At 41.8% G+C, this 20,890-nt stretch overlaps 1 protein-coding gene across 1 annotated transcript in view; it reads right to left on the bottom strand.

Moving 5' to 3' along the window:
* Positions 1 to 381: 381 nt before the first annotated feature.
* Positions 382 to 20,890, bottom strand: part of epha3 (eph receptor A3) — an 88,026-nt gene continuing 67,517 nt past the window's right edge. Inside the window, exons 11-17 of the mRNA XM_083908545.1 lie at positions 18,767 to 18,952; positions 15,348 to 15,409; positions 13,035 to 13,244; positions 11,278 to 11,427; positions 10,032 to 10,225; positions 5,069 to 5,224; positions 382 to 577 (exon numbers count right to left, since the gene is read on the bottom strand). Coding sequence (XP_083764671.1) covers positions 475 to 577; positions 5,069 to 5,224; positions 10,032 to 10,225; positions 11,278 to 11,427; positions 13,035 to 13,244; positions 15,348 to 15,409; positions 18,767 to 18,952 — 1,061 coding nt within the window. The 3' untranslated portion in view covers positions 382 to 474. The remainder of the gene's footprint in view (positions 578 to 5,068; positions 5,225 to 10,031; positions 10,226 to 11,277; positions 11,428 to 13,034; positions 13,245 to 15,347; positions 15,410 to 18,766; positions 18,953 to 20,890) is intronic.

Genomic DNA, 20,890 nt, shown 5'->3' with positions numbered 1-20,890 from the left:
CTCAGCTGTTTCACCGCCTCATTCCACAGGCTGCTATAAGGAAACTGTCAGTGTCGCCGGAACCCTTTTAGCAGTAAAAGGGAAGCTGATGCTGATATAAGAGCTCCTGCTTCTTTGTTAGTCCAGTCCTTCCCCTGCATCCAAGCCCCAATTTGAATCCCTGACCAGGTCTCACTGACCCCCCCCCTTGGCTTCTTCTTCTGCCCGGCCTTCTCTCTGATTAGTCCGTAAGGCATCTCAACTTGGCCGTGGAGGGACGGAGGGTTGACGAGTCAGAGCTGCACCGTATTCTTCTCCTCATTCTTCATCAGGAAGTGTCTTCAAAACAAATCAAAGCCCCTCGCCTGACTCGTATATTCTTCCCTCTCCGTAATCCGTCCGTTTCTAGTTTGGATACGCAGCCACTTGTGTTAAGAGTCTGATTCGCAAACCGCAGTCTTTTAACACAGACACACGGGGTGGGTTCATGTTTTTTTAAACAGGTACTGGGCCGTCCTTGGTGTGGGAATCTAGGGCTTTGAGGCTGCTCACGATCTTCTGCGGTCCGACAATAGTCACTCCAAACTTTTTCAGATCCCTGGTTGTGAAGGAGAGGCAGAGAGAGAGAGAGATAAGATGAAAAAAAGATGAAAAGGTTTGTTAGTGATCGAGCTTTTGACACCCACGCGGCATTTGACGACATGCTCCCGGTGCTGCTCCTTTCACTTTCCCATGAAGCTGACCCATTCACAAAAGGACCGCATTTCCCAGAAGGCTGCTGTGCTAACACATATCTCTGAAGGAGGTGTATGTGTGCGACCCACTCTCCATCACTAACAAAGAGAGAGGTGGGTCCTGAGGGACTCTACACTGACAGCTGCTATTACGACCCTGTCAGTGGAGAAAACTATTGCACACAAGGACCTCAGCAGTGAAGGAAAACTATTTTCCTTAAAGCTGGATTTCCTTTGACAGCGAAAGCTGTTTGCATTATGGAGAGGAGCAGCACCGGTATGGAATATATATATGTATACGTTATTAATACTTTGCGTAAAAGATTAGTAGCTGTACATGCAATCGGGTGTAAGGAAAAATATACATGTTAAACATCATATGTACCAAATAAACACAGAAGTTAGTCTGCTTAATTAAAACGGCAAGCCTCATTTGGAACACACACACACAGACAAAAACAACCTTTAAATGCATAACATAATACAGAAAACACACAAGTGAAAGCACACATTGCACCTTTGTCAAAATGATGATGATATTGCATTAGTAAAAAAGCAGTGGGGTTGCAGTTGCAGAGGTGGTGGCGGTTTTTGTTTAAGAACAAACTCACTCAGCTAAAGACATCCAGATATATTAAATATGTAAAAACAGACGCATTCTATCATATGCAAGCTGAAGATTTAGTTTGCCAGAGCAGACAGTGCAGACACGAACCCCCCCCCAAAGCAGAAAATCACAGACTTTGCTTCACTTTGTGGTCAAATATAAAGGGATAGTTCACTACCTGTAAGCAGTACAATGTAAAATGCAACTATTGCACTATTTGAGCTTGATACAGGAGCGACAATAGCTCTTCCTTTCATTCACACACCAAATATGAATGAATATTTTAAGATAAATATCATCAGCTAAATTTCGTCATGCCATGGAAACTTAACTATTCAGCTCAATGCACTAACTAACTAACTAACTAACTAACTATCCCTTTACAAATCAGAGTGAAAGCCAATCAGTGGTTCTGAAGGAAAGTTACTGGTCCCAAGGCATCGGACCGAGGCCCTTTATTCCACCACCCACCATCCAGAGCCTGAGGAGGCGTAGAGGAGCTGCACATTAGAGAGTGGTGATCCCCATGGACGGCTCCCATTCTGGGCATGTGGCAGGTGTAACGTGGACCTCCGTCAGAACCACTCTACTGAGACACAGCCGGCACCACCAACATTAATGCATTGCAACTGGTTGACACAGATTATGCCTTCTCTCCAAAGATGGCATCTAAAGCACACTGACTTTTACTATCTATGTACCTTTTTTTTTTTACGACACATCCCGCTAAATCATACGGTCGTTCTCGTACAGTATAAAGGGAGACGCATATAAGTCAATAAAAAGTGCTATACGGGCGGTAACTCCTGGGTTTGTGGACATGGTAGCAAAACATTTATGACCTCATAAACAGAAAATCCCATATTTACCTTAAAACAAAAAACCCCCCACAAATCTGAACGTTAACACACACACATATATATTATGTCATGTGAATTAAAAACATAAATCCAGATCATACATATTTCACAGTAAAGGCATTTTTTCCTAAGCGATGCAGAGGTCATGATCTATTCTTTTGGGATAGAATGATTAATCATTATCAGATTTACATAGTAGACGAGGAGGGAGAAATATCTGCGGACTGACTGAACGGTTAAATCACATTTTGAAAAGCAAACAAAATATATACCACGCCATAATATCAGCTACAAGACGACAAGATAACAATGTTATGATGGATGACAACATAGGGGATGAACGGTGAAGTCATATATATATATATATATATTTATGTGTATATAAAACAAAGCCCAAAAGTCTCCAGTGGACATGTTCTCGCCTCATTATAGCAGCAGTTATACCGTTACGGCTACGTTTGAAATACACATGACACATGATAATTAATCTCTGCTCTGCTGGAGAGCTGCTCTGCTGAGAGTCAAAGCACAGAATAGAACTAAATCTTAAAACACACACACACAATTACATGAGAGCAGCTGAAAGTTTCTTTCCACAGCGTGCCACATTGTTGATTCAACAATTCCCATCATCCCACGGCAATACCTCTTTTGGGTTTTTTTCCTCCTCGAGTTTAGTTAACAGCGAAAGATTTTCACGGAACAGAAAGCAAAAAAACGAACGCAGCCGCCGTAATGACTTACAAATACACACGGGTGCCGGAAACTGGATGATTTGTAGCGTGATTTTTTTTTTTTTTTTTGCTTGCATAAAGAACGTAGATTCAGTTTGAGCTAACAGTGTTTTGTCTGCACAAATGAGTCTCTCTTGAATTACAATGAAGCACCGAGTCGTAAGACTCAATACGCACCGTGTTCCAAATGCTATCACCCTAAAATAGAGCTATTAATAATTGCCATTAAGAGTTTAAACATTTGGATTTGTACGGAGTCCCCCTCTCCGTGTTCTCGTTGGCTCAGTGGGTTGGACTTATCGTTGTAATAACAAACACAAACCTACTCGATTTTTCACGGTAGAACTGTGGTGCTGACATCCATCATTTGTGCTGCAAGTGCATTTCTGAAGTGCAATTATGCGAGTGACGACAACTGCTGCGACCATCCGTGCAGTAGTTGTGAAGCGTAATTTGGCGTCCAAAAAAACTTTGCGTCTGTGTTAAGAATGCTTTCAATTTGGTCAAGAAACGGCCAAAAAACGATAATTCCTCATCAGTCGATTCTATCGTGTCTTAAGAAATGACTTCCATTCCTCCTGCTGATGAGTCAGCGCCCCGCCGCCAAGTATGATTACTACTCCTTAGAGGTCAGCGCGTTGCCAAGCCTTGTGCTGAATATCAAGGACTAGATTAAGACTGTACAAATCAATAGAGCAATCTGTATTGAGCGATGTAGAATCTCATCCAAGGCTGCTAGCCGAGTATCGGAGCTAGCCTCGAGTGCCCTAGCTACAGCCTTCAGTGGATTAATACTACAGTGATCCAATTTAGGAGCCCTAGCTACATAAAAAAACCATTGTAGACTGATATGATTTCTGCAGCGCAAGGTTACGCAACAGCAATTCATCCGCGGCGTACTTTGTCAATACCAGATGTGGATTTCCTACTCCGCTGTGTAAGCTTTTTGTTTGATGTTTCATGATCCTTGGGCTGAAGACAGATTTTCACCGATGACAGGTTTGTTGATTAATTTTAAATGGTTAAGGTCTGGGAGAAAAAAATAAAAATAAAATATAATGTATAGTCCAGAGACAGAGAGTTGAGCATATAAGAAGCTGCGGATGGAATGAGAAAGCAACCCAGCAGCGTAAAAAAAACCTTATAATTGCTGGAATCCAAAAAATGTGTCTTCCACAGCAGTAGGCAAGCGCTCGCCTTTAAAGGAAACTGGACTCTGCCTATGTTTCTTTGGTGAATTTAGTACGGCGTCACACCCAGCTTTTCTGCAACGAGCATAATAAATTCAGTGAAGTGATATTACAGACCGACTTCTGTATGCATATGGACTCCAGAAATTATAAATTGGTGTAAATCATTGGTTCCCAACCGCTGTTATCACAATGATTTAAAAAGTCCAATAATTAACAAGATCACATTCCACAGAAGGTGCAGATTATGATGCTTTACCGTACTTTAGTCGACAGGTGTCTACATCTACAGAAAAAAAGTATACATGTGCAATATTTGTATTGTCTGCTGATGGCACGCTGTGTTCTGAGCTGAAAAAAATACCCCTATAGTGCAGTGAATATCATATAAACCTAAGGTGATGAAATGTTATCATCTGGAGTGATCCATGTCAATATTCAACAAGGAGAACACATCAAATGTTAGCCCTCCTGCAAATTCGGCTTCCAAATACTTTCTCAACCTCTTTAAAACCCACAGTATATCCTAGTTTTTTCCTCACTGTTTTTCTTGCCTCTCATCCCCACTAAACTTTCTGAACTGTAGAACTCACTATTACACCTCCCACTCCGTCGTCTCTTGCGCTTTTTTTTCGGTTTCTCCATTTAACTCTCTTTCTTTTCAAGCTCTCACCTGCTCCTTCTGTGCTCATATTTGCAACACTGAGAGCATGTCTAAAGGGCCTGTCATTATACAGTAAATTACCGTGAGTCTCAACTGGACACTTTTTTAGTAAAGGTTCTATAGCTCTCTTTATTTTCAGAGAACAAGAGTGCGTGCGCGTGTGTGTGTGTGTGCGCGTGTTTTCTTTACCAAGAGCCTCTTCAAATTCCTGAGCCTTGCCACGGGTCCCGGACACAGTAAAAAAAAAAACTAGTGACAAGAATAGGCAGAGAGACCCTAATGCGTGCGTTGTTGCCTTACTCTGTGGACGTTTTGGCCAGGGTGTCGCAGGAGCTGTAGCTGACCCCAGAGAAGGCCTCCTTGCAGGGCAGCGTCCTCATTCCATCCATCCAGTCGGCCATCGTGCCCATGGAAGGAACCTCCGAACTGCTCCTGTCCAACAACAAATTGGCAGGCCTGAGAAGACAGAGAGGGAGAAGTCGTTCAATTAACACACATTTATTTACAACAAGTGGAGATAATAGTTTTAGGAACACAAGGTTAGTGGTGCCAAGTGGGTCACCAGCTGAAAGACGGACCTTTTTTGCGACTGCAGCTCCAATTCAAGCATGATTCGCGGACACTGCTGGAGTACTGTATTGATATTTAGTGCCTTGACACTGACCTTGTCCTTTTAGGATGCAGCAAAGTCAGCAGCGTTGCGGACGAGAAACGGTCGGCGATAAAAATAAACTTCGCCTAATGCGTGACTCTATATCCTGCAGGTGGATGCCAGGATGGAAACGGAGCTCCCTAAAAAGCTAGAGGTGGGCAGCAGCAACGACGTTTGCAGCACGTCGCCGGATCCGTTTACAAGGAACAACACGGAAAGCAGCGCTGGTAGAACAAGAGAGTGCAGAAACACTGTCAGCAAATATACATGCTTTGATAAGACTATTTGTCATAGTATTACTCAGGTTGCCCGTTTGAAATGGTTATCAGGTTTTTCCTTTATTTAAAAATTCAATTTGACACAGGATGTCGTTGGGCCTATTTTTTTTTAATGAGAAATTACACTTTGTCCTTTTTAAACTATACTGTTTCAGTAGACCGTAAACATATTGCACACACTGTGCGTTCATATCTGTACATACAACCAGTGTGCGAAATACCCATTAATAATCGAGGGGGGGGGGGGGGTCCCATCTCCCATTTGTTGCGCAATACTGTTTCACCACCCCAGGTGCCACCCTGCAGTATTTGCTGTAACACTGGTGCATTCAAGGTGTTTTTGTAGCATAGGAATTTACATACACACCGTTAATCGTTTTTCTTCGATTATAATCTTTTTATGATCGTGAGAAGCCGAAATCAAAATCATGAATAAAATTCAATTTATCGTTGCATTACAGGCTTTCAGGGGGTCTCGAGTGTTAATCAGGGGGGTCTAACCCCCCCAGACCCCCCTATATACGTCTCTTGAATGTACTCAACCTACCATGTGTCACAACAACACACAATGATTCTATCATATATCAAACATATTCAAGAACAAGATTACTAACAAAAGCGGCATCGGTTTCTGTCTAATTTCATTACTGTCCGTGTACCACGCACTGCAGTAAATTCCCGATATTAGATTTGATTAGACTTGATGGTTTCAATTGGATCAAATCAAATTAAAAGGACTGCTTTGAGCTTCAGAGCGCTCAGTCAACAGTCGAGGGTGAAGGAACGGCTGCAGGCACCGCTCTGACCGCCTCTGATTGATGTTTGCCAAAGATGGAGGGAAGAGGAAGGACAAAGAGAGAACGACACGCAGAGCAAAGACAGGAGCTGGTGGGCGAGTCTGAGAATGATAAAGAAAAGCTTTATCAGTGTCTAAATCTATGATGTCACTGCTGATGCTGGGTTTAATAATAAAAAAAAAAATGTTGTTTTTTGTTTTTGTGAAACCCGATCACGTCGATGGCAAGAGAGACGGAAAAAACTAGGTCAGAGCACACGAGGAACAAAAACTGGAAACCTAAAACACAAACAATAACCAAATAATGGTGAGATCACTTCTTTTGTGTTTATTTGGCCGGTTTTAAAAAGGCACAAGCTGCACCTAACTTACAGATTAGATAAAGGCGTCTATGTCAAAGAGAGGCACGGACACACACACACACATGTACACGAGGGAAATGGAGCCTTGGCAGCAAGTTGGTGAAAACTATTCATAGCCTGGTAAATAAATGCATTAGAATACCAGGAAGTCCACTTCCACCTGACTGATTTGGATTGGCAGGGAATTTTGGAGCCATTGTGTGTAAAAAAAAAAAATCGAGGTAGGTATTACCCTAGGTTGGGATACCTTCAGAGGATGAAAATGGTCTCCTGAAATGGATATTTCTTAATTATTTTCAAATTAATTTCCTTATTAGCCGATTTCTTTTGGTGGAATTCGAGACGTGACGTGTTACACTACAGTCCAATTATTCTCTTTGATGCTGATATTCAATATATTTAGATTTGGAGAAGAAAAAAAAATACAATTAAATGGATGTTAAAATGGAAATTCGTCACACTTCCATCAGGCAACGATGTCAAAAGGCCCACACAAAAGTGGCACTGCATCTCAAACTAAGGCAGGGGAAAAATGAAGATAAAAGGGGGTGAAAAAAAAAAAAAAAAAAAAAAAAAAAAGATGGTGGAGTGGGTGTTGTTACAATTATTGAGTCTTTTCCTGCCAGATCAGAGGCTTGTCAAAAAATGCTGGGGCCCCCCAGGACCCCCTGGAGAGACTGGTTTGTAGGAAAAAAAAGTGGAATTATAGACAGTAGGGATGGTTTGCATGGAGCGGAGGAGTGAGAAAATGTCTTTCTTTCTTTCTTCTGCATACTTTGTGAGACATCTGTTAATTTCAATATATACAATTCTTAGCGTTTAACTATTGGGTTGTCAGTATACGAATGTTTCTATTTTTAAAAAGGGGGATTATTGATCCTTTCCTCCACACCTTCTCATATCTCATCTCCCCCCCCTGTGCTTACTTTACCCCTCTTCCGCGTCTCCTCCGAGAGGTAAACTGCAAATGACCTTGTCTCCCGTGCCGTATCGTTTTCTTTGTTTCCTTTGTTGTTACATTTTCAGCAACATCTCCCAGCAGCGGCTCAAGAGACGAGACGACCGGAGAGGAAGCGGAGAGAAACCGAGGGATGTGATGAAGGGTAAAATAAAGAGAAAAGAAAGCATCTGTCTGAGGGCAGATAAAAAAAAAAAACCCTCGTGGACTTAACACCATAAAATATCGCAGAAAACAACTGCTCCAACAGTGGGATGTATAAATACACCGGAGAAGGAAAACACAGCCCACCACCCTCTTTTTTCCGAGTTTTCATTTCCCGTCCCTTCTTTTGCTCAATATTTCATTCTTTTGACCTCTAAATAACCAGGGGGCGGTGGAGTTTCTTGTTTTTAAAGCTCTCGGGGGAGGAATGAGGTGGACGAGGAGTCGAGCGCATGAACACGTTTCACGGGACGGGTGTGGGAGGAATTCACCTCTCTCGCTGTGTTACTGGGACAGTTCCCAGGGTGTCACTGTAGGAGACGTTCGATTGATACACGGGGGCCAATGTCAACGCTATTAGTTAGACAATTTGATATCTGACCACGGCTGGAGATGATGAATATGATGTAGTTTTAATCAATATCACTCAGGTGGTCTGAGGGAAGCTATTAACCTACATTTTTTCGAGTGTGACATTTTGAATTTGATTCCTAATTTAAATGCTTGATTTAAATGCATTAGCTTGAGATTCTTTGCAGATTTTAATGCTTTTAAGAAAGGTTTGACTTCATAAAGTTCAATTTAGTTCTCGATACATAGACTTCTGCTTGACTTTTTGATTTATTCTGCTTTTTCCTGATAGTGTACCTTTATATTGCTGTTCACTGGTGTCATTTTACCAAAGAGAAACCATTCTGGGCCAAAATACACGAACATAGATCTTAGCTCCGTTCCAGCCGTACAACAGGAAACTCGTTAGCTCTTATTTCAGCATAATTTCCACCTCCGACCGTAACGACTTAAAAGGAACGAAAAGATCCGCATTTACTGGACTGAGTTGATTTTAAAATCGAAGCGCGGTGTAAAGTGATCTTATAAAGTTGATTTATTGCTAGATTCACAGAAGCTTTTCATTTAGTCCTAAAGAGAAAAGGTTTAAAACCCTTAAAAAAAACATCTCCATCTGTAGCAGTGCATAACTGACACGGCACAAATCAACGTACTTGAAGGAAACAGTATAACTGTAACCTCACATTTATTCACCCTGTAAAGTCAATAGTATAGACGGCAGCCTCTAACCCTAACTTGATTCTCATTGGCCTCGTAATTAGTCTCTTACGGCACAACCTTGAGCCCAGTGACTCCAGTCCCTCTTCATCCGTGCAGGGACGCTAAACTCTGACCTGGTCCCACCCACCACCCCCCCCCCAAAACTCTCCAGATGCTCTACTTTGGTAGCGGGCTTCAGTCTGGGCTTTGAGGAGGAGAAGGAGGAAGAGGAGGAGGAGGAGGGGGGTTGCTCCATTAACCAGCCAGGACAGCCCGAGACAAACGAGGTGTGTGGAGCTGAGTGCAGCTGCTCCTGCTGTGCTACTGCTGCCACCACACACACACACACATACATACGCCGATACACACACACACACTATTCTCATAAATCACTATAGCCGCCTCTGTCGGCGAGCCTGTGCTCGCTCTGTGTTAAAAGGCAATCAGGAAAATTACATGCAAACTCCAAGGGACCTATTTTCACTTTCTTAAGAAATCATTAGTCAATGTTATGAGCATTGACGTCTCCATAATACCGTAGTCGCCTGCTGTAGACCTAACGCATGTTCCCCCTACTGGCAGAGAACTGACAACTGTACATGCGCTGCCCTGGTTCCCCCACGGGCCCCCTGGGAGAGAATGCCTGTCCCAACAAAGGACAGAGGCACAAAGGGTGGTGGGTATGGAGGAGGAGGGACACAGTAAGTGGAAAAAGTACGGAGGGAATATATAATTAGACGGCATGAGAAAGATAAATATTCATTGACATTGTTTAAGGGAAATAAAAGGCGGAGGAGGAACGTCATAAGTGGAGTTAATTCTCACATAACACGTGTGCGAAAACAGGCATCCAGTGAGCAGAAAAGACATATTAGTAGTAATTAATATCCCAGTGAGAGAGCACACAGTTCTATGACTTATATTTAGGTGTAACAAAACACGTTGCAGTATTCACAGGTTTACCTGGATGTGGTGTTGGCTGTGATTTTGAGGCTACCAGGGTTGCGTATGAGTTTGTCCAGGATGCTGACTATCTGCTCAAACTTCGGCCGGTTATTCCTCTCCTTCTGCCAGCAGTCCAACATCAGCTGATACAGGGTCGCCGGACAGTCCATGGGCGGGGGAAGACGGTAGCCCTCATCTACAGCTTTTATTACCTTTTTTTTTGTATTTTGGGGGGGGAAAAGCAAAGATAGAAGATATGACAAATGAGATAATGACGTTATGTTATCAGATTATGTGTATAGAACACTTTGTAGTGGTTTGTGAACAAGGGTCAGAACAAGGGCTTTTCTGCATGTAGTTTGCATGCCTTTCCCCGTGTTTGTGGGGTTTTCGCCGGGTCCACAGTTAAAAAAACATGCAGATTTGGGTAAATTGGACATTCTAAATCATTGGTTCTCAAAGTGCGGCCCGGGGGCCAATGGCGGCCCGCAGAAACATTTCTGGTGGCCCGCAATAGATTACAGTTGATAGTTTTAATCCAGGAGCTACTAAGCTTGTTAAATGTTTATTGGACATTACTGGATACAGACCAATAAGGGTAAACAAAATACTGGGTATTTACCTGATTTCTATATGGTGAATTTTTGTGTATTATTGGGTAATAAGCAGTTAGCTACAGCCCCCAATTACTAGCTATTTACCCAGTAAATATAAGGTAAGAACAATGGCCAAAATACTGGTTAATTACCCAGTAAATTATAAAGCGTTATTATATTGGTATATATGGTATCAAAACTTTGAGAACCCCTGTTCTAAATGAACCATGAGTGTGAGAGAGGAATGGTTGTTTGTCTCTATGTTAGCCTAAGATGGACTGGCAATCTGTCCTGTGTCAGCTTGAACTGGCACCAGTGGACCCTCACAAACCTCATGTGAAGGATAAAGCGGTAGACGATGGATGGAAGTTATTTATCAAACTTGCAAGAACTGTTTTTTAAAAAAAATAATTTATCATCATCTAAATCAATTAGTTTCTTTATTGTGAATTGACTTGTGAGCGTATCCAACTTGCCCGAGTGCCGTCTTGTCATGTCTACCTCATGTTCAGCCTCTTAGTCTCTTCACACCACTCCGAGCATTAAATAAACATCAAAAATATGAGGCTGCTGCCTTCACAACACTTGAATGAAACTTGTCAAAATGTGCCAACCACACAGACATTCCTATTCCTAAGGAACTCGGGGGAAAACTTGGCAGTACTTACATCCTGATTGGACATCTCCCAGTACGGCCGCTCCCCGTATGACATCACCTCCCAGAGCACAATGCCGTAACTCCAAGCATCGCTGGCTGATGTAAACTTCCTGTAGGCGATAGCCTCTGGTGCTGTCCACCGAATGGGGATCTTACCTCCCTATGAGAGAAGAGAGTGAGAACAAAATGAATGAGTCGTATCCGTTAGTCTGTCAATCTGCCACTGAATAAATCAGTCATATATCAGAGCCCAGAGTATCGCAAAATAACATCCAAGAGAATTTCTCAGCATATTGGCTGACAACAATGTGGGAAACGTGGTATAAATGTGAGGATTTAAATATTACAAATTACTGCAACTTTAGACATCGGTTATATTTGTATTCTAGTGATATAAAATATACAATAAAGGCACATGTGTATGTCGCACGTAAAGGCCTACATCTGCTAACCCACATGGGCTCTGGCGGTTTGGACCGAGCATTGGTGATGTCGACCTCAGTCCCACAACTGTAACACTTATCTGAAATAGTATCGTTATTATTCACCGTGTGGTGTAAAAGGAACCCGCAGTGAAACTTGCTTCATGTTGCCCACAGGAGCTGCTGAGCCTCGCGGAACTGACTTGCAGTGGAAAAGTTGAGTGTCCCATTGATTGATTCTCTTTTTCGCACACCGACATGTATAAACATTCCAACGGAAAAATATGAGGTACTTGGTTTTTTTTTTCCTTAAAATCCGGGATGTGAAAACAGTAGAAGAAACAATACGCTTTTAGAGCAGTTAAAAAAAATATCGATCATGCTCAGTTTGAATCAAAATGTGTCGATATCAAGTTTAAGAATATAAAAAATCGGCTGGAGAATAACTCATTAATCAAACTACATCAGGAGATATTGCGTTTGTCATCTTTTGCAGAGAACCGGGACAAATTGGAGCAAAAAACGGAGCTGAGGAAAGAAGGTCCAACGGCAGCCAAAGCTAACAGAGTTTATTGGAATAAGTCACTGGGCTCCAGCCTGGTTCTCTTTCTCACACACAGACGACGCAGAACTTGAATGACCCCAAAGGAAATTAGGAATCTATGACACACATATAAACACACACAATCACACAGGATTGTGGGCAAAGATGCACAAACATACCGTACTTTGTCAGTCACTGTCAAATGCCAGTGGAGTTTATTATTCTGCCTCTTTATTTCACATTATGTGTTTCTGGGAGAAAAGGCAAAACGGTACACTGACTGTTTATTTTACAAGCAATACAGCGCCAGCTAATTATACAGCGTTTAACAGGGATGCACGCATGATCTACCACACCACAGGGTCCCATGATGGTGTGTGAAGGACGGACACACACACACGGGTTCGCACAGCTATCCTTTTAAGGACATGCGCTGACCGCCTATACGTATTTTACATATTTCAGTTCTGACACCTATAATATTGACAAATTCTACAAAGCATTGACAAGGAAGTCGAGTTGAGACTTCGACCACACAAACGTCTTATCAATGTTATGCATTCCATCGTTGCACACAGTGCTCAGAATGGTGTTCTCCACAGTCTACCAGCTGTTGTATGCTGTCATTTCTGTGCAGTGACCTGGAGATTTTGGGGGGCTTTTAAGGATTTGTGTTGGTCTTATCACACAACTTTTTTTTTTGCCTCTGTGTTCCCCTTTCTTCCCATGGAAGAGGGATTTGAAGAAATAAATAATGCTGACACTCATTTCTTTTGTGTTTGTGTTTGCACTTCAGCTCACCCTGGTCGTGTACGCGGCCTCCGCGTCGTCCTCCAGCACCCGGGACAAGCCGAAGTCCGACACTTTGCACACCAGGTTGCTGTTGACCAGGATGTTTCGCGCCGCCAGGTCTCGGTGAACGTATCCCATGTCGGACAGATACTTCATACCCGAGGCGATGCCGCGCAGCATTCCCACCAACTGAATTCCCGTAAACTGGGCATCATGTCTCTACAAAACAAAAGAGACAGAGAGAGAAATCAATGATTGAAGGTAGGAAGTAATTGGTTCTACTGTATGTCATATAAAACTCAAAAGAGAGGTTGACCTTTCGGATTACTTGATAACAATGCAGCATTTCCACATTACTACCCACTAATGTGTGAAATTAGGATCGGACAATGTACTGTAGAAATCGGGTTTAAAAAAAACCAAAACGATAAACAATAGTATCCATTCATTAATGTGTTTAAACTAGGGATTAAAGGTGCCATATGTAAGAATGTGGCCAAAAACGGTTACTACATTCAAATTCAAAATACCGAGGTCTTTTAGGTTTCGTTTTCTGACGTAACTGGCAACCCATGGTTGCTCGGCAGCTGAGACTCTACTGACTGCAATGATTGGTACACGGCAGTAGGTGGCGCCACATGCCAAAACATGAATTCAAAACATAAACATGATTTGCAGTCTGCAAAAGATTTTTTTTTAATGCAAATATTTTGTCTGTACTGTTGTTGTTGGTGAGTTCAGTTTGTTATATGAACATTATTCCTGAGTCTCTGTGACATATTAGGAGGATTTTATGGCCAGTTGCTTTAGATTTATTACATAATGCACCTTTAAAGATGATCAATTTTTAAAGCTTTTACAAACTGGTGTTCAAACATTTCTCTCTCAGGGCAAGTGTTAAAAGAGTAAGACTATATGTTCTCTGGTCCACAGGGGCAAGGTGATGACAAAGGCTGATAAAATACTCGTTCCGATATAAGTACGGTCGTTTTCACTCTGGGTTTGATTTAGCATGCGAGCGGGCGCAGTTTTCCCCCCACGCTTGCACATGCAACGCCGTCCGTGATACGCTTGTAAGATGAGTTTGTTTTCCTTTGAAAACGAGCCAGGACGACCTCACCTTCCATATCGTCTCGAGCAATTAGTAGCCAGACCACCTGGCTAAGTCACTACAAAGCTCTCACGGACATAAGCTCCAGTCATATGCTGCGAATCCGTGCGAGCGCGTTTGCACATAATATGACACGTTTCCAGTGAAAAACAGCAGGTCAGGAAGTAAAATGTCAGGAAGCAATGGCTGCTTGTGTGTGTGTGTGTGTGTGTGTGTGTGTGGATGCTGTGCAGACACATGTGGAAAAAGGCTGAAACAGGTAACGTGATTTCATGGCAGTGTTGTGGCTTGGCTGATGTCCTTTGGTTAATTTCAGCGATGCGCGTCGATTCCTGTTTAAAGGTACAGAGGCAAGGCAAGAAGCAAACCCAGGCCCATCTGGGAGACGAGTGGGAATTCAGCTCATAAAACTTTAGCATGTGATTAGCCCTTAAACATGGAGAGTACGGCCGACGCAGTCAGAATCAGACAACCTCGTATAAATGTCACAGTAAAAAGAGGCAAGGGAAGTTTTAGCTGTTTGAAATTGGCAAAAAAAAAAGCAAAATTACTTGAGTTGCCTTTTTAAAGGTGCCATATGTATAATAAGAATGTGGCCAAAAATGGTTACTACATTCAAATTCAAAATACCGAGGACTTTTAGGTTTCGTTTTCTGACATAACTGGAAACCCGTGGTGGCTCGGCAGCTGAGACTCTACTGACTGCAATGATTGGTAGATGGCGGTAGGTGGCGCCACATGCCAAAACATGATTTGCAGTCTGCAAAATATTTTTTTTAATGCAAATATTTTGTCCGTACTGTTGTTGTTGGTGAGTTCAGTTTGTTATATGAACATTATTCCTGAGTCTCTGTGACATATTAGGAGGATTTTATGGCCAGTTGCTTTAGATTTATTACATAATGCACCTTTAACTAAGTGATGCTTGAGGAGGTTATGAAAGTAGAAGACAACGAGCTAATTTATTTGTATTCTGATGAGTTTACACAGATGTGCACATGAGTGAGGATTTTCTGCACTGATCTCAGGTCATCTTTGATTACAGCACTGTTCTTCATGTTGAACCATTTATTTCACCATATTCAGCTCCTTAATCCTCAGCTAAATGTGATAGGATTACTTATCTGCCTTTGTGCGTGTGTATACCTCTGTTCATGCTGCACTTATATCATAAGTGTGTGTGTGTGTGTGTGTGTGTGTGTGTTACATACTCTTAAGAAGCTGTCCAGGGATCCATTCTCCATGTATTCCGTGACAATCATCACAGGTTTACCTGCAACAGAAAAGAAGAATTTGAGATTCACGATTCACACGTTGCGTCATCTGTATTTTCTCACACAATCGGCTCAAGCGACTGTTTTTTTCCGCGCAGAAGATTCGCGGCCTGAAACACAAGCCTCGGATTTATTCTTTGAAGCAAGCAAAGACAAAGGCGGGGTTAAACAAGGAGAGCTGAACCTTGATATAAGGCAGACACACAATACTGTGCATGTAGGTAGATTGAACTTGATCTCTTGCTTGTTGTCTCTCACACACACGCACGCAGAACGAGAATGAAGCGATCTCGGTCACGTTTTAAGGCTACGGCAGGTCAGCTGTCAGCGGGTGACATCTTTATTCCTGTGGAAGACCGTGGCTGTAAATCCACGCTGCCTAACTATCATCTGCACCTGATCAGACTACAGTTGACTTAAGGTTTATTACTGAGGAATAAAAGAAAAAAAAAAGGGAAATCTCTGCATCGACCATTAAATGCACAGCATCGATGTCTGAACTGGTTCGTGTGCCAGGCGACTTCGTTCTCCCTGCTTCACTCTTGCATTACCACCGGCCATATGGCTCTCTGTTTTTATTTTATTCAGATTAACGTGCAACTCCATCCACCGCCGTCTTCCACTTTCTCAATCTTCCTTTCCTTTTACCAGCTCTGGTCTTCTTGCATCTCTTGTGACCTCCAACCACATCTGGTAAAAGTGGAGAGCATGAAGGACTCCTTCGTGAAAATAAACAGATCAACTGTAGTCTTACCGGAAAACATCGGCATATGATGAAAGTTAACCGATTCACTATCTTAAACGAAATCACGAGATACAGACGAATATACTGTATCTCTATGAGACCGTCAAAGCATAATAAGGTACACAGATGGATGGAGATGCAGTTAATGCATCACTATATGACTTTACATGTTTTGATCATCATTAAACAAACATGTCTGAATTTGAAAAATGGGAACATGCATACAATCTGCCCTCCAATCTGTTTTCTCTCTCCTTTTACCATTCCAGGGCTCTACTCTTCCCTACACTGGCAACAATGATAAAGGCCCCGAGGCCCCTTTTGTTCTGTAAACGCAAGTGTGCACAAGTGTGTGTGTATGTGTGTGTGTGTGTATCTATAAAATGTGCAGCCAAAACCAGCAGCAAGGTAAATGGGGTGTGAAAGTCTCAGGATTATTAAGAATTAACAGGAGCAGCTTAATAAATCACCCTATATTTCTGTGTGTGTGTGTGTGTGTGTGTGTGTTTATATACAGAGCACTGACTATTGAACTTCCACTGTTAGTTTAAAGGCAGCAAATTACACCAAAGTCTTGTGTTATTGCAGCGTTTCTCGGCGGACTGGAAGAGTGGTGTAAGATATGTTGGACAAGCGGTCTCGAGGTTGACGGATCACACAGCGCACAAACTCTTTCACTCCCAGCGAAGACGGATGACGAGGAGTTAGAAACGAGGCTCACACTCATGTCTGAAACTCATGTCTTTGCTTATATTCTACTGTGTGTGTACTTTCCCGAAATATGATTTAGTTGATTCAAATTTGCAGTTATTGTACTCATGACAAAATATACATTTCTATACTGAAGCTGCACGTGTTTAACTTTATATTACACCTTAAAACAATTACATAGGGTGTATTTTTGGCCTGTCAGTGTGATGAATTAAAACGATGATGAATCTTTTTTGACCCACTGATGAAAGTGTTCAATTTTTAAAGACTTAAAGGTGCATTATGTTATAAATCTAAAGCAACTGGCCATAAAATCCTCCTAATATGTCACAGAGACTCAGGAATAATGTTCATATAACAAACTGAACTCACCAACAACAACAGTACAGACAAAATATTTGCATTAAAAAAAAATATTTTGCAGACTGCAAATCATGTTTATGTTTTGAAATCATGTTTTGGCATGTGGCGCCACCTTCTGCCGTCTACCAATCATTGCAGTCAGTAGAGCCTCAGCTGCCGAGCAACCACGGGGTTGCCAGTTACGTCAGAAAACGAAACTTAAAAGACCTCAGTATTTTGAATTTGAATGTAGTAACCGTTTTTGGCCACATTCTTACATATGGCACCTTTAACTGAAGCTGCATGTGTTTAACTATATTACACCTTAAAACAATTACATATCGTGAATTTTTGGCCTGTCAGTGTGATGAATTAAAATGATGATGAATCTTTTTTTGACCCACTGACGAAAGTGTTCAGTTTTCAGACAGTGAGACAAAGACATAAAGACTTAAAAGGTGCATTATGTAATAAATCTAAAGCAACTGGCCATAAAATCCTCCTAATATGTCACAGAGACTCAGGAATAATGTTCATATAACAAACTGAACTCACCGACAAATCTTTTGCAGACTGCAAATCATGTTTATGTTTTGGCATGTGGCGCCACCTACTGCCGTCTACTTATTATTGCACTAAGTAGAGTCTCAGCTGCTGAGCAGCCACGGGTTGCCAGTTACGTCTGAGCTACAAGGGTTCAGAAAACGAAACCTAAAAGACTTCGGAATTTTGAATTTGAGTGAAGTAACTCTTTTTGGCCACATTCTTACATATGGCGCCTTTAATTCATCAAACCAATACAGTTGGTATATCAATCTGTGGCCATTTTCACCGCACACTTTGAAATCTTATGTTGGCAATACTGCTTTAGATTGAAATGGATGCATGCACATTTAAGAGTCAGGACGCAATTAGGTTTCCAACATTACACCGGAGAAGGCGAGAAAAAAAAAAAGAGACAGAATAAGAGAAACCTAAAAATCAAGGGCATGAAGTGAGGGGGAGTTCTGCAGGTATTTTATCCGACTCTTTAGAATAACATGGCAGAGCTACTTAATAAGCCTGGTGCCGCAGGGAGAGATGGAGGCCAGGCCCCGTTTCTCAGCGACAAAGTTCAGACTCATTATTTCCTTTTTTTTCTGCAGTCATTCCCCCCTTTTTAAAGAGGCATTCTGTGCGCTAATGATAGTCTTATAAAGAGGCCCAGAAGGGAGCGACTCAGAGATATGGATTTATGGATTTATGTCCCGCTTTGGACACAGGCTTTGATCAAAGCACATTGATCTGCGGAGATTTACACCACGGCAAACTCAATAAAACTCCCGTTGCTCTTTCACAGAACCGTCAGCCACTTTGCAGCCATTTGTCAAAGACAATTGTAAATCCGGAATCGGTAAAAAGTCTCTGCAGGTGTTAGAGCGGTGATGGAATGTGAATACAAATCATACGCCTCCTTCAATTCTATTCTATTCTATTCCGACATCATTTTTGACAGTTTGATGCAAGTTTGACATTTGATGCACTAAATTCACGTCGCTGTGCTGATGATTGCACTTACTGCGGGTCACCACCCCCTCCAGCCTGATGATGTTGGGGTGGTCAAACTGTCCCATGATCGACGCCTCCGCCAGGAAGTCCCGCCTCTGCTTGTCGGTGTATCCTCCTTTGAGAGTCTTGATGGCGACACAGATCTCCTTCTTACTGGGCAGCTTCAGGCGACCACTGCACACCTCTCCGAACTCACCTGTGGACACATTCATGGAGGAAGGGAAATCAATATTTTGAATATGAACAAATCTCGATTGATGAACTGGAAATACATGAGATACAATACAAGCGTACAAAATGGCACAAATGTTCACCCGTGCGTATATATGTACAGTATATGCCTGAAGGAACAACTGAATATTTATATTTTATTAAGAAATCCATCTTTAATTAATAATTTATGGCTGAACAGAAAGAAAAAAAGTCAGTTGTTAAATTTGCAAATACTTAAAACTGGGTCATATTCTTTTCACTGAGTCCATTCTGAGTATGGGTTGTGTTCGTCTCCTCCATTGTCGAGATGTAGGAAATTAGGACAACGGCAATAAAGGAAAAAAATAATTTTTTTGGTTTTAAAATACCATAAAATCACATGTAACGATCAATCAAATCGTACCAAAAATCCAAATATATGTTTATTTCAAACCAAAACACTGTGCGACTTAGCATCCACTCTGGGAGAGATCAATTAGTATTCATTGCCAGTGTGTGTGTGTGTGTGTGTGTGTGTGTTTATTTCAGCTTCCACTTGTGTGTGTGTGTGTTCACAAGGTAAGGTGAGCTTCGTCGGGGCAGGCTGGCCACTTCAAAGGCAGCCAGCCATGTTACAGCTGGTGACAGGGATTTGGCCAGACTGCAGAGAGGATGAGCGGAGTGTGTATAATTTGTCGATTGTATTTGTGTGCGTTTCTCCATTGTGTAAATGCATATCGAGTGCGCTCATGCGCGGTGATGTCAGTGGTAAGACATCTGCAGATCTCTCTCTCTCTCTCTCTCTCTCCGTCCTGTACAGTCATTTCCCATAGCAGCTTTGGATCAGAGAGCGTGGATCAAATCTTGGACTGGAAGGAATGGGGGTCTGGAAGAACTTAGGCAGAATAATTACAGTCTGTCCTTTCCTGCCCTGCTCTCCATTCTTCTGGCCGTCAGCAGTGGACACACGAGCCAAGGCCAACACACCTTTTTTTTTTTTCATGCGGTCACTCCAAGAAAGAAGATCCAGGTCTAATGACGCTTGATTAGGGACACTCATTGCTTTCCTGTATCTGGGTATCCCACTTTGATGTTTTAGGCTCACCCATGTAAAAAAGCATGGAGCATATGTGCTGTGTGTGTGTGTGTTTTTTTTTAACACACAATCACTGATTGGCAAGCAGATCAAAGTCTTGTTAACATGTTTAATGAAGACAGATGGGGACTGAGGCAGCGATGGAGGGGAAAAAAGGAGTCGTATTGTACTCAATATTGTTCGTATATAGCTTTAAAAAAAAAAAAATCTGATTGAATTGTAAGGCAGTATTGCACACTTGATTTAATTGCTTCATGCAAAAGCATTGGACATTTTCCAGCTTTTTTTTTTCTTTATTAAGGATAATCAGTATTGAAATATCGGGCTATTTTAACTACCTACACACTAGGTTCAAGGTTTTTATTTTTTGCCATTTGTGCTTAAACAGACAGTCCAGGCACATTGGAAATCCTGTGCGGGACTACGAGTCAGTTTAAGGAAACAGGAACACAAACTTTAGTATGAATATAAATATAAATAAAGAAATCAAAGTACGAGACTGTACCATAAAAGGTACAAATTAGAGCTGCAACTAACCATTATTTTCGCGATCGATTAATCTGTCGATTTTTTTCTCGATTAACCGATGAATCGTTTGGTCCATAAAATGTCAAAAAAACGTTTAAAAACATTGATCGGTGTTTGTTGGAAAGCTGGAAATGATGATGTTCTCGAAAGTCCAAACCAAAACGATTCAGTTTTAATGATTTCTTTGTTTATGTGGAGCAAAGAAACCAAGAAAATATTCACATTTAAGAAGCTGAAACAATCAGAAATCTTGTTTTAATAATGAAAAATGGTTCAAACCGATTATTGATCATCAAAATAGTTGGCGATTAATTCAGT

This window comes from Microchirus variegatus (genome assembly GCF_963457635.1).
Source record: "Microchirus variegatus genome assembly, chromosome: 22".
In the NCBI taxonomy this organism is placed as follows: domain Eukaryota; kingdom Metazoa; phylum Chordata; class Actinopteri; order Pleuronectiformes; family Soleidae; genus Microchirus; species Microchirus variegatus.
This window is presented reverse-complemented; position numbering and strand designations above follow the sequence as displayed.